The sequence below is a fragment of the Anarrhichthys ocellatus genome, unplaced genomic scaffold (assembly GCF_004355925.1).
Source record: "Anarrhichthys ocellatus isolate YVR2014 unplaced genomic scaffold, GSC_Weel_1.0 scaffold24, whole genome shotgun sequence".
In the NCBI taxonomy this organism is placed as follows: Eukaryota; Metazoa; Chordata; class Actinopteri; order Perciformes; family Anarhichadidae; genus Anarrhichthys; species Anarrhichthys ocellatus.
The window spans coordinates 136,917-156,625 of record NW_022280054.1 but is presented as its reverse complement, the minus strand read 5'-3'; the positions used below and the strand labels follow the sequence as shown (position 1 = coordinate 156,625).

The 19,709-nt window shown below is 41.4% G+C and overlaps 2 protein-coding genes across 2 annotated transcripts in view; both read right to left on the bottom strand.

The window, feature by feature from the left end:
• Positions 1–4,577, bottom strand: part of dhx36 (DEAH (Asp-Glu-Ala-His) box polypeptide 36) — a 22,007-nt gene extending 17,430 nt beyond the window's left edge. The window contains exons 1-7 of the mRNA XM_031860627.1: positions 4,034–4,577; positions 3,120–3,268; positions 2,906–3,019; positions 2,540–2,756; positions 1,796–1,834; positions 1,494–1,664; positions 1,219–1,298 (exon numbers count right to left, since the gene is read on the bottom strand). Of these exons, the coding sequence (XP_031716487.1) occupies positions 1,219–1,298; positions 1,494–1,664; positions 1,796–1,834; positions 2,540–2,756; positions 2,906–3,019; positions 3,120–3,268; positions 4,034–4,279 (1,016 nt within the window). The 5' untranslated portion in view covers positions 4,280–4,577. The remainder of the gene's footprint in view (positions 1–1,218; positions 1,299–1,493; positions 1,665–1,795; positions 1,835–2,539; positions 2,757–2,905; positions 3,020–3,119; positions 3,269–4,033) is intronic.
• A 2,954-nt stretch (positions 4,578–7,531) lies between these two features.
• On the bottom strand, positions 7,532–18,156 carry LOC116390921 (probable G-protein coupled receptor 149). Its single transcript, XM_031861068.1, has 5 exons — positions 16,924–18,156; positions 15,263–15,443; positions 14,600–15,099; positions 10,939–11,082; positions 7,532–10,153 (listed from the first exon to the last, which is right to left on the bottom strand). The coding sequence occupies exons 1-5, from the start codon at positions 17,893–17,895 to the stop codon at positions 9,641–9,643; spliced, it is 2,310 nt and encodes a 769-aa protein (XP_031716928.1). The 5' UTR covers positions 17,896–18,156; the 3' UTR covers positions 7,532–9,640.
• Positions 18,157–19,709: the final 1,553 nt, after the last annotated feature.

Here is a 19,709-nt window from a genome sequence, read left to right as displayed (position 1 = left end):
ACACACACACACACACACACACACACACACACACACACACACACACAAAGATTATTTCAAAGCAGCGACATATTGATGCTCAGTCTGTACACAGAAGTTCACATAAAGCTGAGATTGATGTTGCTAAAAAATGTTGTCGATAAAGAAAATGCTTTCTAATAAGTAATGTAATTGGTCTCTGTAATGTGTACAGTTTTTACTGCATCACTGGCAGCAGGTTTGCTGCATGGCTTTTTGATTTATCACAAATTTATTTTGTAATATGTTACATGTAGGCCTGTCACAATAATTACATTAATGGCTTATTGTACAATAAATGGACTTGACCTCGGTCATTTTTGTTGACCTCGATATTGGACTTTGTGTTTACATGCGTCTGTTTACATATTGATTTTATCCATTTATGTATTTCTGCTAAAGAGAACAAAATACTGTACCACAAACAAATTCCACTGGCTTTGGTTGTGTGGCTAACAAACAATCTAATCTAATAAAAGCATCAACAACACTTGCAGCCAACATGATGCAGAATAAACCATCTTCCCTCCCATTATAAGACTTGGGCATTGTGCAGACATTGCTCTTCGAAAGGGTGTGCTTGCATTATTAGGTTATTATATTATCATTATATCAGTGGCATTGTAGCGTTGTGATATCACTACCACGAGAGGTTATTATATTTTAGCCCATAAACCAATCCATTCCTTCGCCTTCTGTTTAAATGGCGACGACACTCAAATCCAACATGGCGGTGAGAGCGTCCTGTCGGAGCATGAACTTGTCTGTTTGGCGTCCCTCTTTACTTTTCTGATTGACCTCCCGCTTAAACCTACTCCGCATTCCGTTAGCTAGCTCCGTCACTTCCGGCGCTCGGAACCACACTGATGAACTTCCACACCGATGACGTGTGTGTGTGTGTGTGTGTGTGTGTGTGTGTGTGTGTGTGTGTGTGCGGTTGTGACGTTGCGGTCTGTGCTGCTGTGTCCCAACATAAATCAATAATGAGGCAGTGGCGGCCCATGTGTGTAAATGTGGCCAATCAGCTGGAAAACATTCTGTTCGAGCGACTGGCAGCTATGGGCGTGGTTTAGGTGTGTGAGAGGCGACTGTTGGTTCTAACTAACAACAGCGGCTCCTAAAGAGCTTAGCGTAGATGCTGCTATAGCATCAGTTATGTTGATTACATTATACAACATATGTTTGAAGAGACTTCCTTACCTCTGCAGGCGGATTTGGTAACCACAAGAATTTCCATTTCCTACACTTTCTGCCCTCTCTGATGCTACACGCTCTGCTACCTGAGAGGGAGGACCCACAAAAATATGTAAGAACACGATCAGCATTAGTGAAGAATATCCATCGAAGTTACATGACAGATGCAGGAAATGACATACGCAGCCCATAAACATAATATCACACAACCACATCTGTCCTTGGTATGCTCAAAGCAACATGCGATTCAACACAGAGCTAGAAAACGAAAAAGTACATACCGAGATGGCACTGATGCGGCGAGGCTGCGTGCAGACCACACGACACATTGAGCCCACACCTCTATTGATGTAGTCATCTAGGATGAACTGGGTAACCTGGGTGGTCTTTCCACACCCTGTTTCCCCACTCACCACCAGGACACGGTTCGAGTTGATAAGCTCAACCAGCTCCTGAGTACAGAAAGATGGAAGCAAATGAGAGGAAAGGTCATGAGATGAAGAGGCTAAGATTTAATTTAGCAGAATACACAATCATGCGGAAGAGTGTTTGCTTTCAAGAGTTAGTGGAATCAAAAACTTACCTCTTTTTTGCCATAAGATGGTAGTCTTTCCCTGAATTTCTGAAGGCAAAGACATTTGAAACATTTCTTAATTAAGACTGAAGAAAATTAATAAAATGAAGAGCAGACGTTCTTTCTTTATGACTTGATGATGAGTACAGTTTTTAAATACCAAAACATCTCTTATTCCAATCTTACAAACCAGATTCTGAACAGTGGGTTGACAATTCAGTAATTCCTCAATATTCACTCAGTGGAATAATGTGACATTACGATATTGGGACTAATCTGCTCTGTAATTTCATTTTTAAAACATTTCCCAATATTTTACATGTGGGATATAATATTCCTGTGAGATATTAATTCTCCATCCTTCCCAACCTTACGCTGTATTATATTAAACTATTCAGATCCATAAAGATAAACATCTGTTGACCGGTAAAACTCAGAGTACAAAACAAGGCAAAGAATCAAATTCTAATTAACGGGCAGGTTTTTACTAATTATTAAGAAACATATGCTGTGTTTGAGCTTTGGTTATTTTTACTCCACTCTTCATTTCTTTACTAACCCAATCTTCCCCACATAAATAATCATGCAACCTTTTTAATTGGATGGTATGCATCCTATCTAAAGAAATATAAATGATGTTGGGCATCAAACCAACAATAAAAGTCTGGTGCAGTGGACATCTTAATATTTGTAGACACATGATAAAATCATTACATTCAACATCATGAACTTGATACTAATCTGTATGCTCACCAGCATTTCTTTGTACTTTGTATCTGATTTCTTGGTCTGCAGGTCTCTCTTTAAGCGGTCATCAAGTGAACCGTCTCTGGCTACTTCCTGGATTAAGAACTCCAGGTCCTTGTCTTTCCTTCTCAGCGCCTCTTTCTCCTCCTTCTCCTTCTCCTTCTCCTCTTCATCATCCCATGTGTCTGGAGGCTCATCTTTCACAACTGCATGGGAGAAGTAACTGAACGGAAAAACAATAAAGTGCGTAAATATCCACGATACGGTGGATCACCGGACAATATTGGTTGTTCTGTGATTGTGGCATGGAACACCATCAAATATTGAACTATATTTTTTGGAACAATGAATCATATTTGCTTGCAAAGTTACCGTTGCGATTTGTGAGTTGCTTTCTTCTGGCCTGGAGTAACTTCTTCCTCCTCGTCCTCAGATTTGAGCTCAATCTTCTGTTTTTCCTCCTCAGACATGTCCCCATCGAAGTAACTGCATGCACAAATCAGAGTGACATTTTTAACAGCACTCGCATCTGAAAAAATGACACTGTGCAAGTCTTGAACAGAATAGCTATACAAGCTGTTCTTACCAATGGCTGCTGCTATTTGCAGCTGTCCGCAAGCTGTTAGACGTAGAGGCTCTCGCATCTCTCCACGAACCAGGGTGATCATTTTGGACAGAGCTGAGCAGCTTGGTAATATGCTGTTCTCTGGCCTCATCCATCTGGACCACCGCCCGCTGCACACGGACATGAAAAGGGGAAAGTTCAGTCGTAACATTACAGTTAACCTTTACAAATGTGACACCAGCGTTCTGTTTGAAGCAATGTTATGAGTGAATTATTGAAAAATCCAACTGAATCCCTCTGAAATGTGAAATCCATGGAACAGCGATACACATTGTTATGTGATTTTTGCATTTCAGTGATAGCTGAATGATTACTTGCTCTTTTAGCACTATGCAACTTCTACTGTAACTCCTCTGCCATGTACCGTGAATACGATTGGCTTGCTTTAAGGGTTGAAACCAATTCTGTCACCCTCAGACTTTAGACGCCCATTCACACAACCCAGTAAATTAAATCAACACATGTCTCTTCGGCTCTGATAACATCAAACAACTTAATGCAGTTTCATGACTCAAAGTTTAAAAAAACATTCAGGGAAGGTGTCTCTATTCACTAAATTGATCAAGCTATAATAAGATGTGTCAGGATCTGGGTGATGTACCACCTATCTGCAGGATTTTGCCCACCGATTAGGGTGTAAATTTCTGCAACATAGACTTTGTGCTTTTAACCATTTTTCAATTAAATCAGCATATGCCCCACACTTTACATCAGGTGTCTACTACAGGGGTTAATAAATCAGTTAGGAGGGAACTGTCACCCTCAGAGTGCCTCAGACTCATATCTGTGCTTAAGGTCCTGATGTTTCTAATGGAGTGACAACCTTCCCAGCTCAACACAATGTGCAAGAGCACGCAACCAAACACAATACATACCGATCTCCGGTCACCCTGCTTCCTCCTCACGGCTCCGTATCTTGCGTACCACATACCAATCTCACGTCCCTTCAGGTGTGGAGGAGGACGGTCCCATTGTCCACCTCCTCCTCCTCGGTCCTGGTCAAATTCGGAACTGTGTCCACTCGAACCTCCTCTGTCCCGTCTTTCTCTGCTTCCATCTCTGGATCCTCCACCTCCTCTTCTGCCTCTTCTCCCTCCTCGACCACCATAACCAGAACTCATACCGCCGTCAGAAAAAAAGCTAAAACGCTGTAAGAATAACCGTTAACCGGTAATTCAAGTTAGGTAACGTTAGCTAATATTGTAATGTTAGCTACTCGCTAATGCTAACGTTGCTAAGCGTCAATGCTTAGCTGGATGTGTTGAATGGACTTGTGGGTCAGAGACTGAAGTTAAACATACGTAGCTGCCGACAGGTCATTTCTTGAGAGCCAACATTACAGCATAACATATTGTTAACATTCAGATGATGCCGTCAACATGCAACACTTTTGTTTGGTGCCTGTTCGATTCCATCGGCATGTCGCACAGAAATAACGTCAGACATAATTTCCAGCTGCATGATATGCTCGTGGCGGCGCTCTGTGATTGGCTGTTGGAATTGTGGCTGGTGGATGTGGTGGTACCATGTTTTTTACTTAGCCAGGCAACTGTTATGTTAACTTCTCATCAATCCATGAACAGATATTGCAATAACTCATTTGCTTCAGATGTTGTTGGCTATTTTACTCTTAGGCTCTTGTTTTACTATAAATATATACAAATGTAACAACCGTGATGGCAGGGTAATAACAAGATCGCGTCTGTGATTGTTGAACGACTCCCTTAGAAGACTGTATGTGTGACATTATCAAAATAAGAGCTTATCGTCTGTTATTGTATTTTCTTCCAAAAAAAAAGGATCTCCATTTTAAGAGTTGAAACTAATCCTGATGTAGACTACTGACTCCATTCATCAGCGGTTTGTCATTGATCACATATCTCTTTTGTTGATAGTGTCCCTTTGGTGAAATCTTTTTTGGCTCGATCTTCAGTTTTGCTTTTGTTTTTTTTCTGGACATCCTATAACGAGCAAACAAAAAACAACATTATTTATTCTTTATGCAGGAAAGAATCTTGAGTATCTTGTGAACAATAAGGTGTTTCTCTCAAATATTTTTTATTAAAATATGCATTTGAAGTGATTGAGAATACATTTATTTTGATTAGTTCCCAGTATACCCAATTTATTCCATATTTTCTTTTCTTTTTGTTTAACATGGATTTTCTATCAGGCATTTTTCTCTGGTGTATTGTATTATCCCGCTGTATTGTGGTCCCTGTTTGACTTATGTACATACCATACAACAAAAAATGAAATATTTGGCTATTTAATCCCCAGACCCAAACCCCTGACATTCCTGTTTACCAAGAAAACCTAATCATTCTTATCTCTATGGCCAATAGTTAGACATAAGTACGTTTTGAGTCACTGAAGGATCAAGAATTGGGAAAAAAAACATTTAATGTGACTTTATGAACAACGTCCTGAGGCTCTAAAAATCCACACCAGGAAATTTATGCTGCCAATGTAACTGCTGTAACGGGCTAACCCTGCTACCATAGCTCAACGGGACATCAGGGAATGACCTGTTGTCGGGGCCTTAAAGGTTACAGCCAAATGAAAAAGATCTGCCATGACTGCTAGACTACTAAAGCATTAACCTCACGTTTCTAAAAAAATAAAAAAAAACATCTGCAGCTTTTCAGTTAAATTGTAGTCCATTCTTTCCTGAAATATTTATCAACTCCAATAAATTTGAAAAAAACACTGCAATCCATCACCCTCTAACTGAAATGCATTAATAGCATACCATTGTGCAGTGGTGGTTAGCAATTATGCTTCGCTGTCTCTGTTTGTTTTGAATGGTTACAAGCACATATATAATTAAATTGTAGTAAACATTGTCTTGTTTTAAATTAGCTGAAAACTTGAATGAGTGAAAGATGTGTTTGTCTCTCTGTCTGTCTGTCTCCTTCTGCATTTTTCTTCTAAAATGAAAGCAATATTAACCCAATTAGTGCCATAATGCCACATAATCATGAGGTTTGTGCATGATGCTCATGAGAGGTTGCAGAGTAGCCTATCACCCACCCTCGAGCTCTGTGTCGCTCACATGAAATATCATGCATCACCACTTTTAAATCAACTTCTCCTCCTCACCCACTCTCCCGTTCTGTCGTTATCATAGCACTGATACATTTGAAGATGTGAAACGTTTGATTTTATAATCTGTGAAATGAAAATGTGTGCAGCGTGTCCACATTGATGGTGTCATCAACTATTTTGTAATTAAAGGAAATGCAGTGAAAGAAGATAATTTGTGGATGACATTAATTACTTTATTGTCATTTGGTGTGAAAGATACTGTACATCTAGTTTCTAGGGAATTTCAGTTTCAATCTGTGTCTTGAGGAGTTTGTTTTCATCATCTGTCTCACATTAAATCCATATCTGGCTCTGTTTTTAAGCTTTGACAGAAATAGATTCAGTCTTGTCTTTGAGCAGGACTTGGTTTGAAACATAAAAAGAAATCAACTGTGATTAGCTAAACTTTGTTTGAATTAGAAGTTGCTCGCAGAGTTTCGACTCAGCTGCCAATACTTTCATCCGTGTCATTATTTTGAAACGTGTGGGCACAATCAATATCTCAGCTGGTGACACTGAATGAAACATATGGGGGATTGAAAATGAGCTGGAGTCAAAGAGTAAGCAAGGCAGGACAATAGTGAGAAACTAAGCTAGGAAAGAGTAAAGGAACATGTTGAGAGGGAATCTGAGATGTATGGGGAGAGGAAGACATACCAGAAAGACTTTGTGGAGGGAGACGTAACAACAAAAGGATATGATGTAAGAACGGACTGTTTCGTATGAGCCCCTTCCCCCACTCCCCTTAGTGCTGTTGCGGATTCTTCTGCACACCTTGTTTTCATACCCTCAGGGCTAGCTGATGCATACAAATGATCTCTGACTCTAATGAATCATTTAACCGAGATGGAAAACCTCAGATGAAAAGCATCATATTTAGACTGTTTTTTTTCTCCTCTTCTGGCTCAGACGTACATTCTCAACAAAGCATGCTATTCATTGACGCCGCATGTGTTGAGCTAGAGGTCTCAAGCAGTGCCATTGATGCTACATTTGTATGCAGGCTTACCTCCACCTTATTGCTTCAGCATAATCACAGGTTGTGAGTGGGAGGTGAAAGTCCTTGGGTCGGAGAGAAATGATAAAACTTTAGGATTAGCTGCTGGCATATGTATTTAATAACTGCTTTTTAAATTTTATTTTACTTTTTGTTTTTGCTGCCATGTGCCCTTTACTCAAATTCTCTGCTGCTTTCCTACTATTTGCTTTCTGGTATCTCTCCCTCTACGCTCCTTCCACAAAGACATATATTTAAATGTGCTCACAAACACAAGGATGACATTTTATTTGTGAAACCTTCCTAAAAAAGAAGAAAATATCATGTCTTTAGTGCTGATTTTATGTCAGCTGAAACACAGATAAGAGCATTAACACAATATCATACAGCGGTTGAGGATTAGTCATATTACTGTCATCCTAGGGGCACAACAACCAAACAACAACCAATGATGGTGGCGAACTAACTAGGTCAGTTTCTTTAAGTAGTTAATCACTGCACTGTATTTGCTTTCATTCTGTAATAAAGAATCGCATTTGAGTACTTTGTGTAACCGAATCAGCTCGGATGGTTGACATGACTGAGTAAACATGCAGCTGTAAAGCTATTGTGAAAGTCCGAGTCTCTCACAAATAAAAGCAAATGGCAAGTTTATTGATCACAAGGTTTGATGAGACCAGAAGCTGAGCTGTTGTCCTGTCTGAAAGTGAAAATAAGCAGATGATCAAACTACTTCCACTCTGATTCTGCGGAGATGAAGCTGTGTTCAGCTGAAAAACCTTTGGCACCATTAACAGCTGAAATGGTTGACATTGAATACTACTTTACATTCAGTATGATTCATACGCCTGTACATTATTTTCTTTTACATTTTGCCTGGGAGCTCTTGACATTGCAATGCAGTTGGAGGCAATTTTCCGGTATGAATCTTTAATGACAACATTCTTCGGCAGGATGGGAAATGCGGCAGCTGATGAAGTAGACTCTTTAAAGGACAAATTCAAACGCCAGCAAATAAAGTCCACAAAATGCCAATGTTGTGTTGAAGATCACGCAACCAAACGGCTGATGTATAAAAGACACCATAATAAGACAAACTTAAATAAATATATATTAGTTACTCTAAAATACCTAGTTTTACTATGTTACTGCAATTATATACACACAAATGTACATGTAAATGTGCATATAGATAATGGATACATCAACATTATTCGGGAAAGAGAAGATTTATATGCTTCTGACAGATGTTCACAGTCCATGTAACCATTCAAAAACAGTGCTGAAATAGGCCTACATATATACGAACATTTTATTCCAGTCCTGAATATATGCATGTATTCAATAGAAAGTGAGAGGCCCAGTGGCTAACTGATTGGATGGGCAGATGAGCCTCCAAAGTGGCTCTGAAATGTACATTCATATGCTGCCTACTGTAGTAAAATATGCACACTGTCACTCATTTAAATTGCACTAAATGTGCATGAGGCAGAAAACTCCTCTGCAAAAGTATCCCATCGACCTCTTCTTCAATAATCACTTGCACTTTCTCTCATATGCTCGGCCTCTACTTTCATTTTTCAGATTTTCAGCGTTGATAGTGGTCTCTCTCTCATTTGATAGTGGCAACATTAATTGTGTAAATAGTACATAATGGTCATAGCACTTGGACGCAAAGGAAAACACACCACAGTTAAAATAAATATATGTAGAATAAGCACATTCATATAAAGGAAACATGTGAATACTTTTGGTGGCTGAAATTGCAAACCATTACTCTCATATGTCTCCCCCCCACCCTTACCGGCAAGGCTACTTCTCACACACACAAATGCAGAACAACACACACATGGGTGAGTTAGACACATGGGTCAGGTGACCCCTCCCCTCACTGCTGAGTCACCGCTGATGTAGTGTACAGGAGCCGCTTCATATTAGACGTGTGACTAGACCTTGGCCCCTCCTTTTCAATGTCTAAGTGGATTTCTCTCTTGCTGTATCTATTTTAGATATGTGACAGGCTGCCGTATGGTGAAACTCTCTCAAGGAATACAGATGCTCTGCTGGAATACCGTTTCTCCCTCCTGCCTCTCCCTGTTCTCTCTCTCTCTATCTCTCTCTCTTGTTTACCCCAATTCACATCCATCTCTCTTCCTTTTCAGGCTAATCTATCTCTATGTATTCTACAGATAGGTGATGTAAGTGCTCTCATGATGCTACCTGAAGAGGAAGTACAAGAGTAGGCAAACATACTTTCATAACAGTCTTAAACTAAATTTCTATTTGGGTCACCTCTCAGTTCAAGGGTGGTGATTGGAAAGTGGTGACGTGGAATGATTAGGAAATTTGTCTTTCAACCTCCTCCCGAGAGACACCCTCTTGGTATCCTGTATGTATGTCACTCTTCCCTCTCCCCAGCTTGCTTTCGGTAGGCCTCATTTAGCAGCTGGATCTCCTCACGATACCCTGAGTTCTCCTGCGTCTGCCGTCGGCTGTTCTGCCGGTGGGCCTCCACCGTGTCAGGGATAGTGATATTGATGGTCTCTGCCTCTGCGTTGCCACTGCTGGGGATGAGCAGAGAGTAGGAGGCCGTCTCGCCCAGGTCACAGGAGACAAAGCGGTTCTCCCTTCGAGAGTAACGCAGCGACGGCGAGCGGGCGTGGGTGGACGACTGGCTGATGTTGGAGATGATGGAGACACTGTCCATGGCCTCTTCGTTGTCACAGATCTCCAGAACCTCAAGGTGAATCTTGACGTTGGTGTCCCCCACGCCAGCTCCTATACCCATCCCCATTCCGATCTCCATGCCCATCCCTACGCTGCTGACATTCACGTCTCCAGCGTGGCCTCCTGGTGCCGGGTCGTCTGCGCTGGGCTCGTGGCCAACTGATTTTGAGCGATACACTTCCACCTTTGAAACAGAGGAAGATTTATAATTCAAGTTATTCACAAACAGCATGGGGTCACAATATAATTCATCATTAGTCCTAATTCAACTAACCCAATTCCACCACAGGGATCACTCATGGCTTACCATTAGTCATCTTGGAATGCAGTGCATACAAGTCTATTTTCAGTGCATACATGTCTTATTTCACTTAATGTCCCATTTCAAATCACAGATTTGTTATAGGGCTATTTCATTTCTCTCTACTCCCAAATGCTTCCAGCTATATACTATTGCCCCCAGATGCCAATAGGACATTGACAAATTCTATGTAAACTAGTTGTTTTTGACAGTAATTGATAAAATTGAAGACTAAGTTAAAGGAATAGTTTGACATTTTGTGAATTACACTTATTTTGCAGAGAGTTAGATGATTGAAATGACATATGACAGACTTGTGAAACTACAGAGCCAAGGAGAGATTCACTTAGTTTAGCATAGAGACTGGGTGCTGAGGGATACAGCTGGTCTGACTCTACCCAAAGCTTTTCTACAGCACACAACACCTCGTCAATACACAACTTGTAGTTTTTGGTTCTGGTTTGAGCAGTTTCCACCTGCTTCCAGTCTCTTTTTTTTTAAGTCGCCTACCTTCATATATTTCCAGACATGAGTGTAATATAATTGTTTTCCTTTAACTCTTAGCAAGAAAGCAATATGCATGAGTATTTCCCAAGTCATATGATGAATTGCCTATAATCAACAGGAATTGAACCCTAAAAATGTTAGACTGCGGCGAGAGCTATTACCTTCTTTGTATTGTGGGGGGAGATTTTGAGTCCGTCACTGCTGACTTCATAGGTGGAGAGAGAGAGGGTTTTCCCCGTGGGTGATTGCAGCGATACGGTGCCCTGAAAGGCGCACAGTGGGATTGACAGACCACCTGATGACCGCTGCGTAGGAAGACCAAAGTAGAGAGCAAAATAAAGTTCAGTCAACATCCACCACAGCATTTCTATTCATGTATTAACTTGGCAGGTCTCATTTCTTGAGAATATTATCATGCAAATTACAAAATTTCAATTGGCTGCTCTTCATGTTATTCAGTAAAAAGTGTAATGGTCCTTTTGCATCTCGTTCCCTTTGTTCAAACTAATTAAGCTTACACCTTGTCCATGATGTCAACTTGTCACGGGCAAGGAGATGAATGTGTTAGCATACATAAGAGCCCTGTCAACAGCACACTGCCGGTTATATGAGAGTTACGGCTCCATGATATAGAGGCAACCAGAGGCCTTTTAGGCTCACAGCAAAAATGTCTATATGATCTATGAACTCTTTAGTTGTTATCAGAATTCATGATATGAATAATATAATTTCAGTGTAAAAAACATCTATCAAATTTCTTCTGGGTTTCTTATCACACTGTCATCATTTTTCAATTACCGGGCTCATTTTTATCACTCCCATTTGTAATCATATTTCATATTTTACGGTCATATTTGAATATTATTTTCCAAGAGATTAATTCATCATACAGCACATCAAAGTGAGCTTCTGTCAACATGATGTGTTGGAGACAATGCATATTGCTGGCAGGGGGAAGGAGAGGCATCCTGCGGTTCGACAGTGGGAGACGGTGACAGGTCTCATTAAGCTGCCCCAATTATTTCGATTGGTTCAATATAATGATCTGATTCTGAGTATGACACACAATAGAAACAAAAAGGATGTCAATCTCGTGTCCTCCCTGACTCTGTCTGTTTTCCTGTCATTGTCTTTGTATCATTGTTAACGGAGAGGAACAGAGGGAGAGAGAGAGAGAGTGAGAGACCACCATGTTGAGCTGAAACCACATCAAGTAAATCAAGTAATGCTTTGAGGATCAATGTGGGAAGTGCATTGACGTGTACGTGTGTGTGTCTGTGTGTGTGTGTGAGTGTGTACGTGTTCTGGGTATATTCTCATGAGATCACAATCACACAATATGACGGTCACTTTTATGGTTAAGATTGAAATGTTGTACAGACAGTCATGTTCCCCCAGGATGAATTTTAATAGCGTTGGTGATCCCACTTTCATCCAGCCCCATAATCCTTGTGACCACTTGCAAAACTAATGGCATTCCCATTAGTCTCAGCTGGACACTGTGTTCAATGTTAGCATGCTAACACACATAACAAAGATGATGAACAAGGTAAATATGAAAACATCAAGATGCTATCATTGTGAGCGGGCTAAATTTAGCATTTAGTTCAAAGCACCGATCTGCCAAACTACATTGTCAGAGAGCTGCTGTCATGGACTCTTCTTTCTCCATCTTGTAGCTTATTGGTGAGAATAACATTAATTTACAGTTTTGGATGTACTCTCAGAAGGGTAAATAGGTTTCAGTTTCCTACGTTTGAATGCACATTCGATCTCTGTTTCCCCTCTGGGAGAGGGCTTGTGAATGCGCCCCCAAGTCTGTGCTTTCTAGCAGAGAGCATAAAGTCACAGAGAGGGTAAAGATGTCTTTAAGCTGTAATTCCACCTCCCCCTGTGGATGCTGAAGGCTGGAAGGGCTGACAGTAAGGAGGATAGACGCTGGGTAATGACATCTAGTCTGCTAACGAGGAACAAGCCAGGAAGCGCAATAAATCCCAAACTATTTATGCTTGGCTTTCATCTGTCTTTTGGCTTTGTGTGTATACTGTATATTGTATTTGTATACTTTGTATCTGTGTTTGTTAGCTAATTTAGAGCTGTATGTCTATTAAGACTGTTTGGCAAGGGGGGAGGTTGCTGGATCTGTGTAGCTTTGTTTAGTTTTTTTGTCTTTATTGTATACAGTGTGTGGCTAAACATACACATTGTATATTGTAGGCTTCTTGTATATAATGACCCCAATCAATGAATAATGCCTAAGGGAGCATAGTATAGTTTGTTACTAAGAAATTAAGAAGTAGGACAAACACAGACAGATAGACAGACAGACACACACAGCAGCAGTGAGCATCTCAGACTTATACATGATGCAAAGTGAGTGCCAAAGTCAAGCTGTATATGCAAGCTTCGTGGATTTTGCACCCTCTGGTGATTTTCAAACCAAAACATTTCAGACTGATAAGTAGAGCAGAGATGGAGAGGAAGAGAGACAGAGATAGTGAGTGTGTTTGTGCGAATGCGCATGTATGCACGCATGTTTCCACCGCCTGTTCATGTCCCAGTTAGTTTTGAAACAAGCTCATAGTGTCATTGCTCTAAAAGTCCCAATTACTATGCTGTCATGCTGTTTAAAAAAAGGTTATGGATGTGGCTGCTCTGCTGTTTCTCTGGAACAGAGTGAGGCAGCTCTCTCATCTGTCTAGATTCTCCAATTCCACGATACCTTCCATTTGGGCAAACAAAGCGAGGAGAGAACTAAGCTTTGTCTGTACTATTACAAGATCACAGGATGTCAACAACAAAGAAAGAAATGGATTCAAAATGGATTAGTGGATAGTGTATCATGTGCATCATTAACTACAGATACATCAATACACAGCTTGTGTTTGATTCAACTAAACCATGAATCAAAAATGGACTATCTCCATTCTATTTTCATATCAAACCACAGCTATGGACGAACATATTCATTAATACTGTGATTCAACCACCACTTAAGGTTAAAACTCATTAATACTGATCTTGAAACTGTAAACACTGCCTTCAATCTTCCAGGAAACCACAAGACTAAATCAATGAACTGAGTGGAGCCTTGAGAGTTGATCTGATTTTAGAGTGGAGCATCAATGAATGAATTCTTTTGTTTTAAAAAAACAAAATGACATTTCTTGCAAGTGGTATGCTGCTGATAGTATCTTAATCAGATACTCTAATTATCAAAATCCATTGATGCTCAGCACCAACAAAGACAGGTAGAGAGAGGAGAGGAGAGAGGCTAAGGAAGAGGGGACTTTAACCATTTTATCTTAATCACATGCGCAGCTCCCAGTCTGTCAGCTTGATTATTAAGAGCCATATTCACAGATGCAGAACCCCCCCCCCCCACAGAGATACAGACTACCAAACAGAGAGTCAGAAGGCCATTCACGGGCCATGCACACACTTCTCTATAGCCTGGTTATGTAAAGACTGCATCCTAGTCCAACAGCTGTGGACTAGGTCTTTGTACAGGTGCACTGTTATAACAAAGCATTTAATTTCCTCTTCAAACAAAATGTAAACACAGACATGAAGATTGAACAGAGATTGAAAATCCATCCAGTGTTTGGTCCTGGGATGCTAATCATTCCAAAACGATCATCTCTAGAGTACATCACCATATGTTGCAGGCTAATGCAGCAGTTGTTTGACTAGTTTAGGAAAGCAATATAGTGTGAGTGTGGAAGATCAATTATTGCCAGCCATAAACCACAGAATGACAGATAAAAATGACTTAATTTAATGGTGAGACTAATAAACTGCTGACTCTGGACTGTGGTGTACCTGTCTGGGTGTCCTCTCTGATTTGCTCCTGCACCACTCCCAGTCTGTCAGCTCGATTTTCTGACTCTCCTCATGTGACAGCCTCCTCTCCGGGCCCTCGAACACAGACGATGTGTCAGTGAGATTGTGATCCTGCTCCCGGTGATGAGAAGGAAGCGAAGAGACACAGAGGAAGTCTCCATCATCTCCTTGGTTCTCATGAGGGAGTGAACAATCAGCCAGCGCCTCTCCTCCACCGGCCACCACTTCCAACGATAGGTCTGCATGAGAGGAGCTGTCCATAGGGCAGGTGGTGCTGAAATCAAAACCAGGCCCGTGGCTGGAGAGTCCACCACTTTCTAGTGCATCAAGGCAGGTATCAGGGAAGTCACAGTTAAAGAGGCTGTGATAGGCAGGCTTCTCAAGGGGTGGACTGCAAGGAGACACGGTGGCATGGGACAACTTGTACACTCCATAGCCTTGTTGGAGGGAAAGGTTGAACTCAAATCTTCTTTTCATCACTGTGAAAACAGTTATTGGGAATAATGTAATTACACCTTTAGTACCCTTTCCACCATATAACAATGTTTATAACCCGGTTTAATAACCTGTTTAGGAATTCATTATGTTGAAACACACTTCATGCTGAACCGTTGGTAAATTTCTATGACTTCATTTTTTTACCTGAGGGTTCCTGTGTTGGGTCCCGTTTGCAGTTTATGAAGCAGCCACATGGCATGTGGATCCAGCGCTCAGACAGCACGAATAGTGGAGTGACCACAGGGGCAAGCAGAGTGAGAAAGAAGCTCAGCGTCTCCAGGGAGTAGCTGCGTGCATTCACTGTGTGGCTTACCAGCACCAAAGTCTGTGAATGAAGGGGAGGGGGACATTAATTCACTGAGGAGCCTGTAATTTAGTATGCATGCGGAAGTGTGTTGTACACAACAATATGAGAGAGGTGCACTATTGTATTGTGTGCACTAAATTGAAAATAATTGTATACATTTATATTGCTTATTGGTGTTTATGTGACTCAGCCATTTTGGCCCTGTTGTACTGATATTGACCTACATTTTTCAAAAAAATAATATAGCTGTAAATGATAACGATACAAATAATAAATATCTAAAGACAAACCATCGTAGGTTGACTTGTTTGTTTATCAAAGAAATAAAAAGAAAAAAAAGAAACTCATTGTGAATTTTAAGTTGTATTCATTGCATTTTTATAGTCAGTGAAATGCTGACATCTTCTGTGGTAATCATATCCAAGGTTGTTGCACATTCAGTGTTGAACATTTGGCATGCCAATTCTGTTAGCCCATCATTGTCTGCTGGCTGCACAGCATTTTTCACCAACATTTTTTTGTGTTTGAGCCAGAACGATTGTTGAAACAGCAGTGCTCATTGTGTGGCAATCATGTAAAGTATTACACAATGTACCCCAGTAAATGCTGCCCTTTAGGTACTGACTAAAACAAGCCAAATACTGTTCTCAAGGCCTTTAGGGGTTAATTAAATGGGACATTGGCGATGACAAAATCATTGCTGCTTGTTTGTTTAAATGTCAGTAAAGTTGTAATTTTAATGAGACGATAAACCATGACGAAATGTCTAAATGCTTTCAAAACAGATTATTAATAAATTGAAGAAAATACTGTTGTTTTTCCCAAAGTGGCCTGAAGGGGTTTGTAATGGGTCTCCAACAACAACAAAAATTACAGTATCATTTATTTATTTTTCATCACAGGATGACTAAAGATCCCACAACTTGTTACTTGAGCCCACACTAAACCCTACCAGCTCATAGCCTATATACACAAGCTAAAACAGAAATTGTGGTCGGTTTGGAGATGTGTGGCATTAATATGTTTGGCAGTCTTGTCATGTACATTAGAGCCACGAGTTTCTAGTTGGCTGTTGAACACTTTTCTTACATCTCTTTGTTGCCCCTTCATGGAAACAATTCCATACTCCTTCATTAGTCTTTGGGGTATAGTATAACTGGTTGAACAAAAGAGAGATTAGTTCTGCTCACCTTCCCCATTAAGAACATACAAGTTGGTTGGGTGAGTCTAACTGGTGCAAACAGGTTTAGGTTAAAGTGATTTTATTGAAAGATTTAATATATATTTAATATAATGAGACAGTTCTACTTGTTTGGTTTGTAGTTTTACTGCCATTTTGAACTAACAAACACCTTTCAGCAAGTTGGAAATGAGTACAAACATAAGATGTTAACAAAAACATAAATAATTTGAAGACTATTGATTAACATCATCTGAGGCATACGCTGAAAGTTCGTATAGCTGTTGTTAGAAAAAAAAATGTAATCACGCTGCTCACCATCATTGGCATCCATAAAATGACTCGGACAACCGCCAGGATCATGGAGAAGCGCTTTTGTGCAAACACAACTGGTGTGTCGCCGACAGCTGCTGTCCTCTGTCCGCTGATGGACACCGGGGACACACCGCTGGCCTGTTTCTCCCTGAGCTCCGTCCCGCATGAACTTGGACTCAGCTCGTTGTAGGCACCGAAACTACTGTTCAGGCTGTCCCGGGAAAAGGACGGAAGGTCACAAAGGGGAGCGGAGCCACTCAGTCCCCTCGCCATATCCAAATAGCTGGGGTACAGTAAAGTCCTCTGGGGCTCCCTAGAGCACAGCAGCTGGTAGGTGAGGGAGATAAAGAAAAACAACAAGCCGCAGAAACACAGGGAATATAAAGAGAAAAGCAACAGGGTGTAAAAACTATCGCTCTCTGGGAAACACCCGAGAGAGACCGGCTTAAAGCTGCCCCATCCGCACAAAGGTAACACGCTAACGGCAAGGCTGACCGCCCACACACCGGCAATGGCCCACATCACTCTTAGGGGCCGGCGGACAGATTGAAGAACTCCAAATCTCTTGGTGACATAAAAAGTGTAGGCTGCGATGAGGCAAGCCTTCATATTGCTAGAAACCCCCTGGAACACGTACAGAAGTCCAGATAAAGTGCACAGGCTGCCCGACCCTCCACCTCCAGCTGTCTCCCACTGTAAGAGCATGAAGAGGGAGAGAGGGACCACACTGAGCAAGTCGTCCACCGACATGGAAGCCACAATAAGACACAGGGAGGTTTTTCTCCTCATTCGGAGGAGAGAGAGCAGCGAATACACACCTCCGACGAAGGTGGCAGCGGCGAAGATTACGCACAAGCCGAAAATCACCAGGCGGATTTGCCTCTCCACCTCCGAGGGGACGTCTGTCTTATCGTGAGCGGCCGTGGAAAGGTCGCTCTGGTTGGGCGCCGGGGAGCTGACGTGCGTCGTAGACATTTTCAATGAATTAACTTCTCTGTCTCCTCTGGTACTTTTAGTTGGTCAAATCGGACTCGTTATCCGGTGTAGTTTAACTCGCTGCAAAGATGTGAGGATGGCCCAACCTGCACCGCATCTCTTAAAAAATCACACCGTGGAGATGGTGAGAGAGACATTGGGCAATATCCCTCTCCGATCCAACTGGGAACGCACGCGTAATCAAAGCTTTCCGGTGCGTTGGATGTGGAGCCTCCGGGAACCGTTCTGGGAGGCACTTGTGTTCACCGTTCAAACCGCGTAACGAGGGCACCTCTCGTCTCCAGCTGCCGTTTTACGCCCTGTCGTCATCATAGTCTCCTCTCACTGTAGTCATTTGGGGCTGGGCCAAACGCTGCCTACTACTACTACATTTTCTGTTTGGAATTGGTCACGTGCATCAGGCTGCGTTTTCGCATGGCTTGGCTCGACCTTCCTCAGGTCATGACAAATATTAACCCCCGCCCCCCACCCCTATGCATATCTGTGTTTGCGAGTAAGGGGCCCATGACATTGTGGTTAATTCCATTTGGGAAGCTAATTATCCATCTATACAGGCGGGTCTGTGCAAGACAGTTTTAGCAGATTGGCTTTCATTGTTCCCTTTTCAAAACGTTTCGGCTTAGGAAACAAAATACCAGGGCCAAGGCTGAGCCAGACTGTAACAAAGTAAGGCCAGTTTACTGTGAGTGCATGTGTATCTGTATTTAATCCTGTGTGGTATACTGTTATCAAGTGAAACAGCCCTTGGGAACGCAGGAGGAATGTCCAAGGCAATGACGTACTTTAAAGTTATCATCCAAATGGAAACTGTGATAGAAAAACATATTAACCTTGTTCGTCACTAGAGGCATGTGTTTTAAAAGTCAATTTAATCAATGATTAAGTTGTAATTACAACAGCTGGATAGTTTTATTAGATACAACATTAAAGCAGGTTTAGAGGGACACAAACGTCCCTGTGGCTGGTCAGAGGCAGTTTTATTTGTGTTTGTCTTTATGTGAATCCTCTACCCTGTGTGTTGGCCTTCACTCACCCTTCCCGGTAGCTTTCAAGGATTTTCAGGCTGAAGGACTTCTCAGTTTATTTGGATGGTTCATGGGTGTCCTAGCAGTGGTCCATAGATATATAGATTTGTAGTGCTCTATTTATCACTGGTGATGTACTTTTGGACTTAAGCTCTTTGTGTAAATGCAAACATGGATCTGGATGATGACAGCCCATGCTTGTTTATTTTCACCCCTCTATCATGTTCTCACTCAGAGTATTATATCACTATCTGTGGATGTTCAGCCTTTTCGGTATCTATGGATGGTCAGCTCTTTCAGCCTTATTCAACATATATCGATATGGATGCCAAACATGACTGTAAGTGCATCTGACTTCAGGTCTTGTAATTAAATTAGAGTTGGGGCTAAGGGACTTACAGCCAGTCTAATGACTAGACTCACAGAGAGGAACATAAGAGGACAAAACACAATCCACAAGGCTTAAAACACAAACACAGGTACACAAGCTGAGCTCAGCATCACACATCAAGGTGACCTACTTTGTGTGTTTATGCATACTGCATGAAAAGGCACAAGGTGAGAGTGCAACTCGGTAAAGGTTTTCATAGACAAGGAATAGAGTAAGTGTAATGAAACTGAATCTGTTGGAAAATAGGAAACATTGCATCGCATAATTTGTTCATGGAGGAAATACTTGTTCTTGTTATATCAAGGTAGTTAGATGAAGAGCTGGAAAGGAAGAGATACACAAAAAAAACATTTACCATATGAGAATACATTTTGCAT

Excerpts from the sequence above, each read along its gene's own strand:
- LOC116390921 (XM_031861068.1), bottom strand. The coding sequence starts at position 17,895 with ATGTCTACGACGCACGTCAGCTCCCCGGCGCCCAACCAGAGCGACCTT. Across the intron at positions 11,083-14,599 it reads CAGAGAGGACACCCAGACAG|CGGTCATCAGGTGGTCTGTC; the intron begins GTACACCACAGT and ends CTTCCTACGCAG. Across the intron at positions 10,154-10,938 it reads CCCCCCACAATACAAAGAAG|GTGGAAGTGTATCGCTCAAA; the intron begins GTAATAGCTCTC and ends TCTGTTTCAAAG.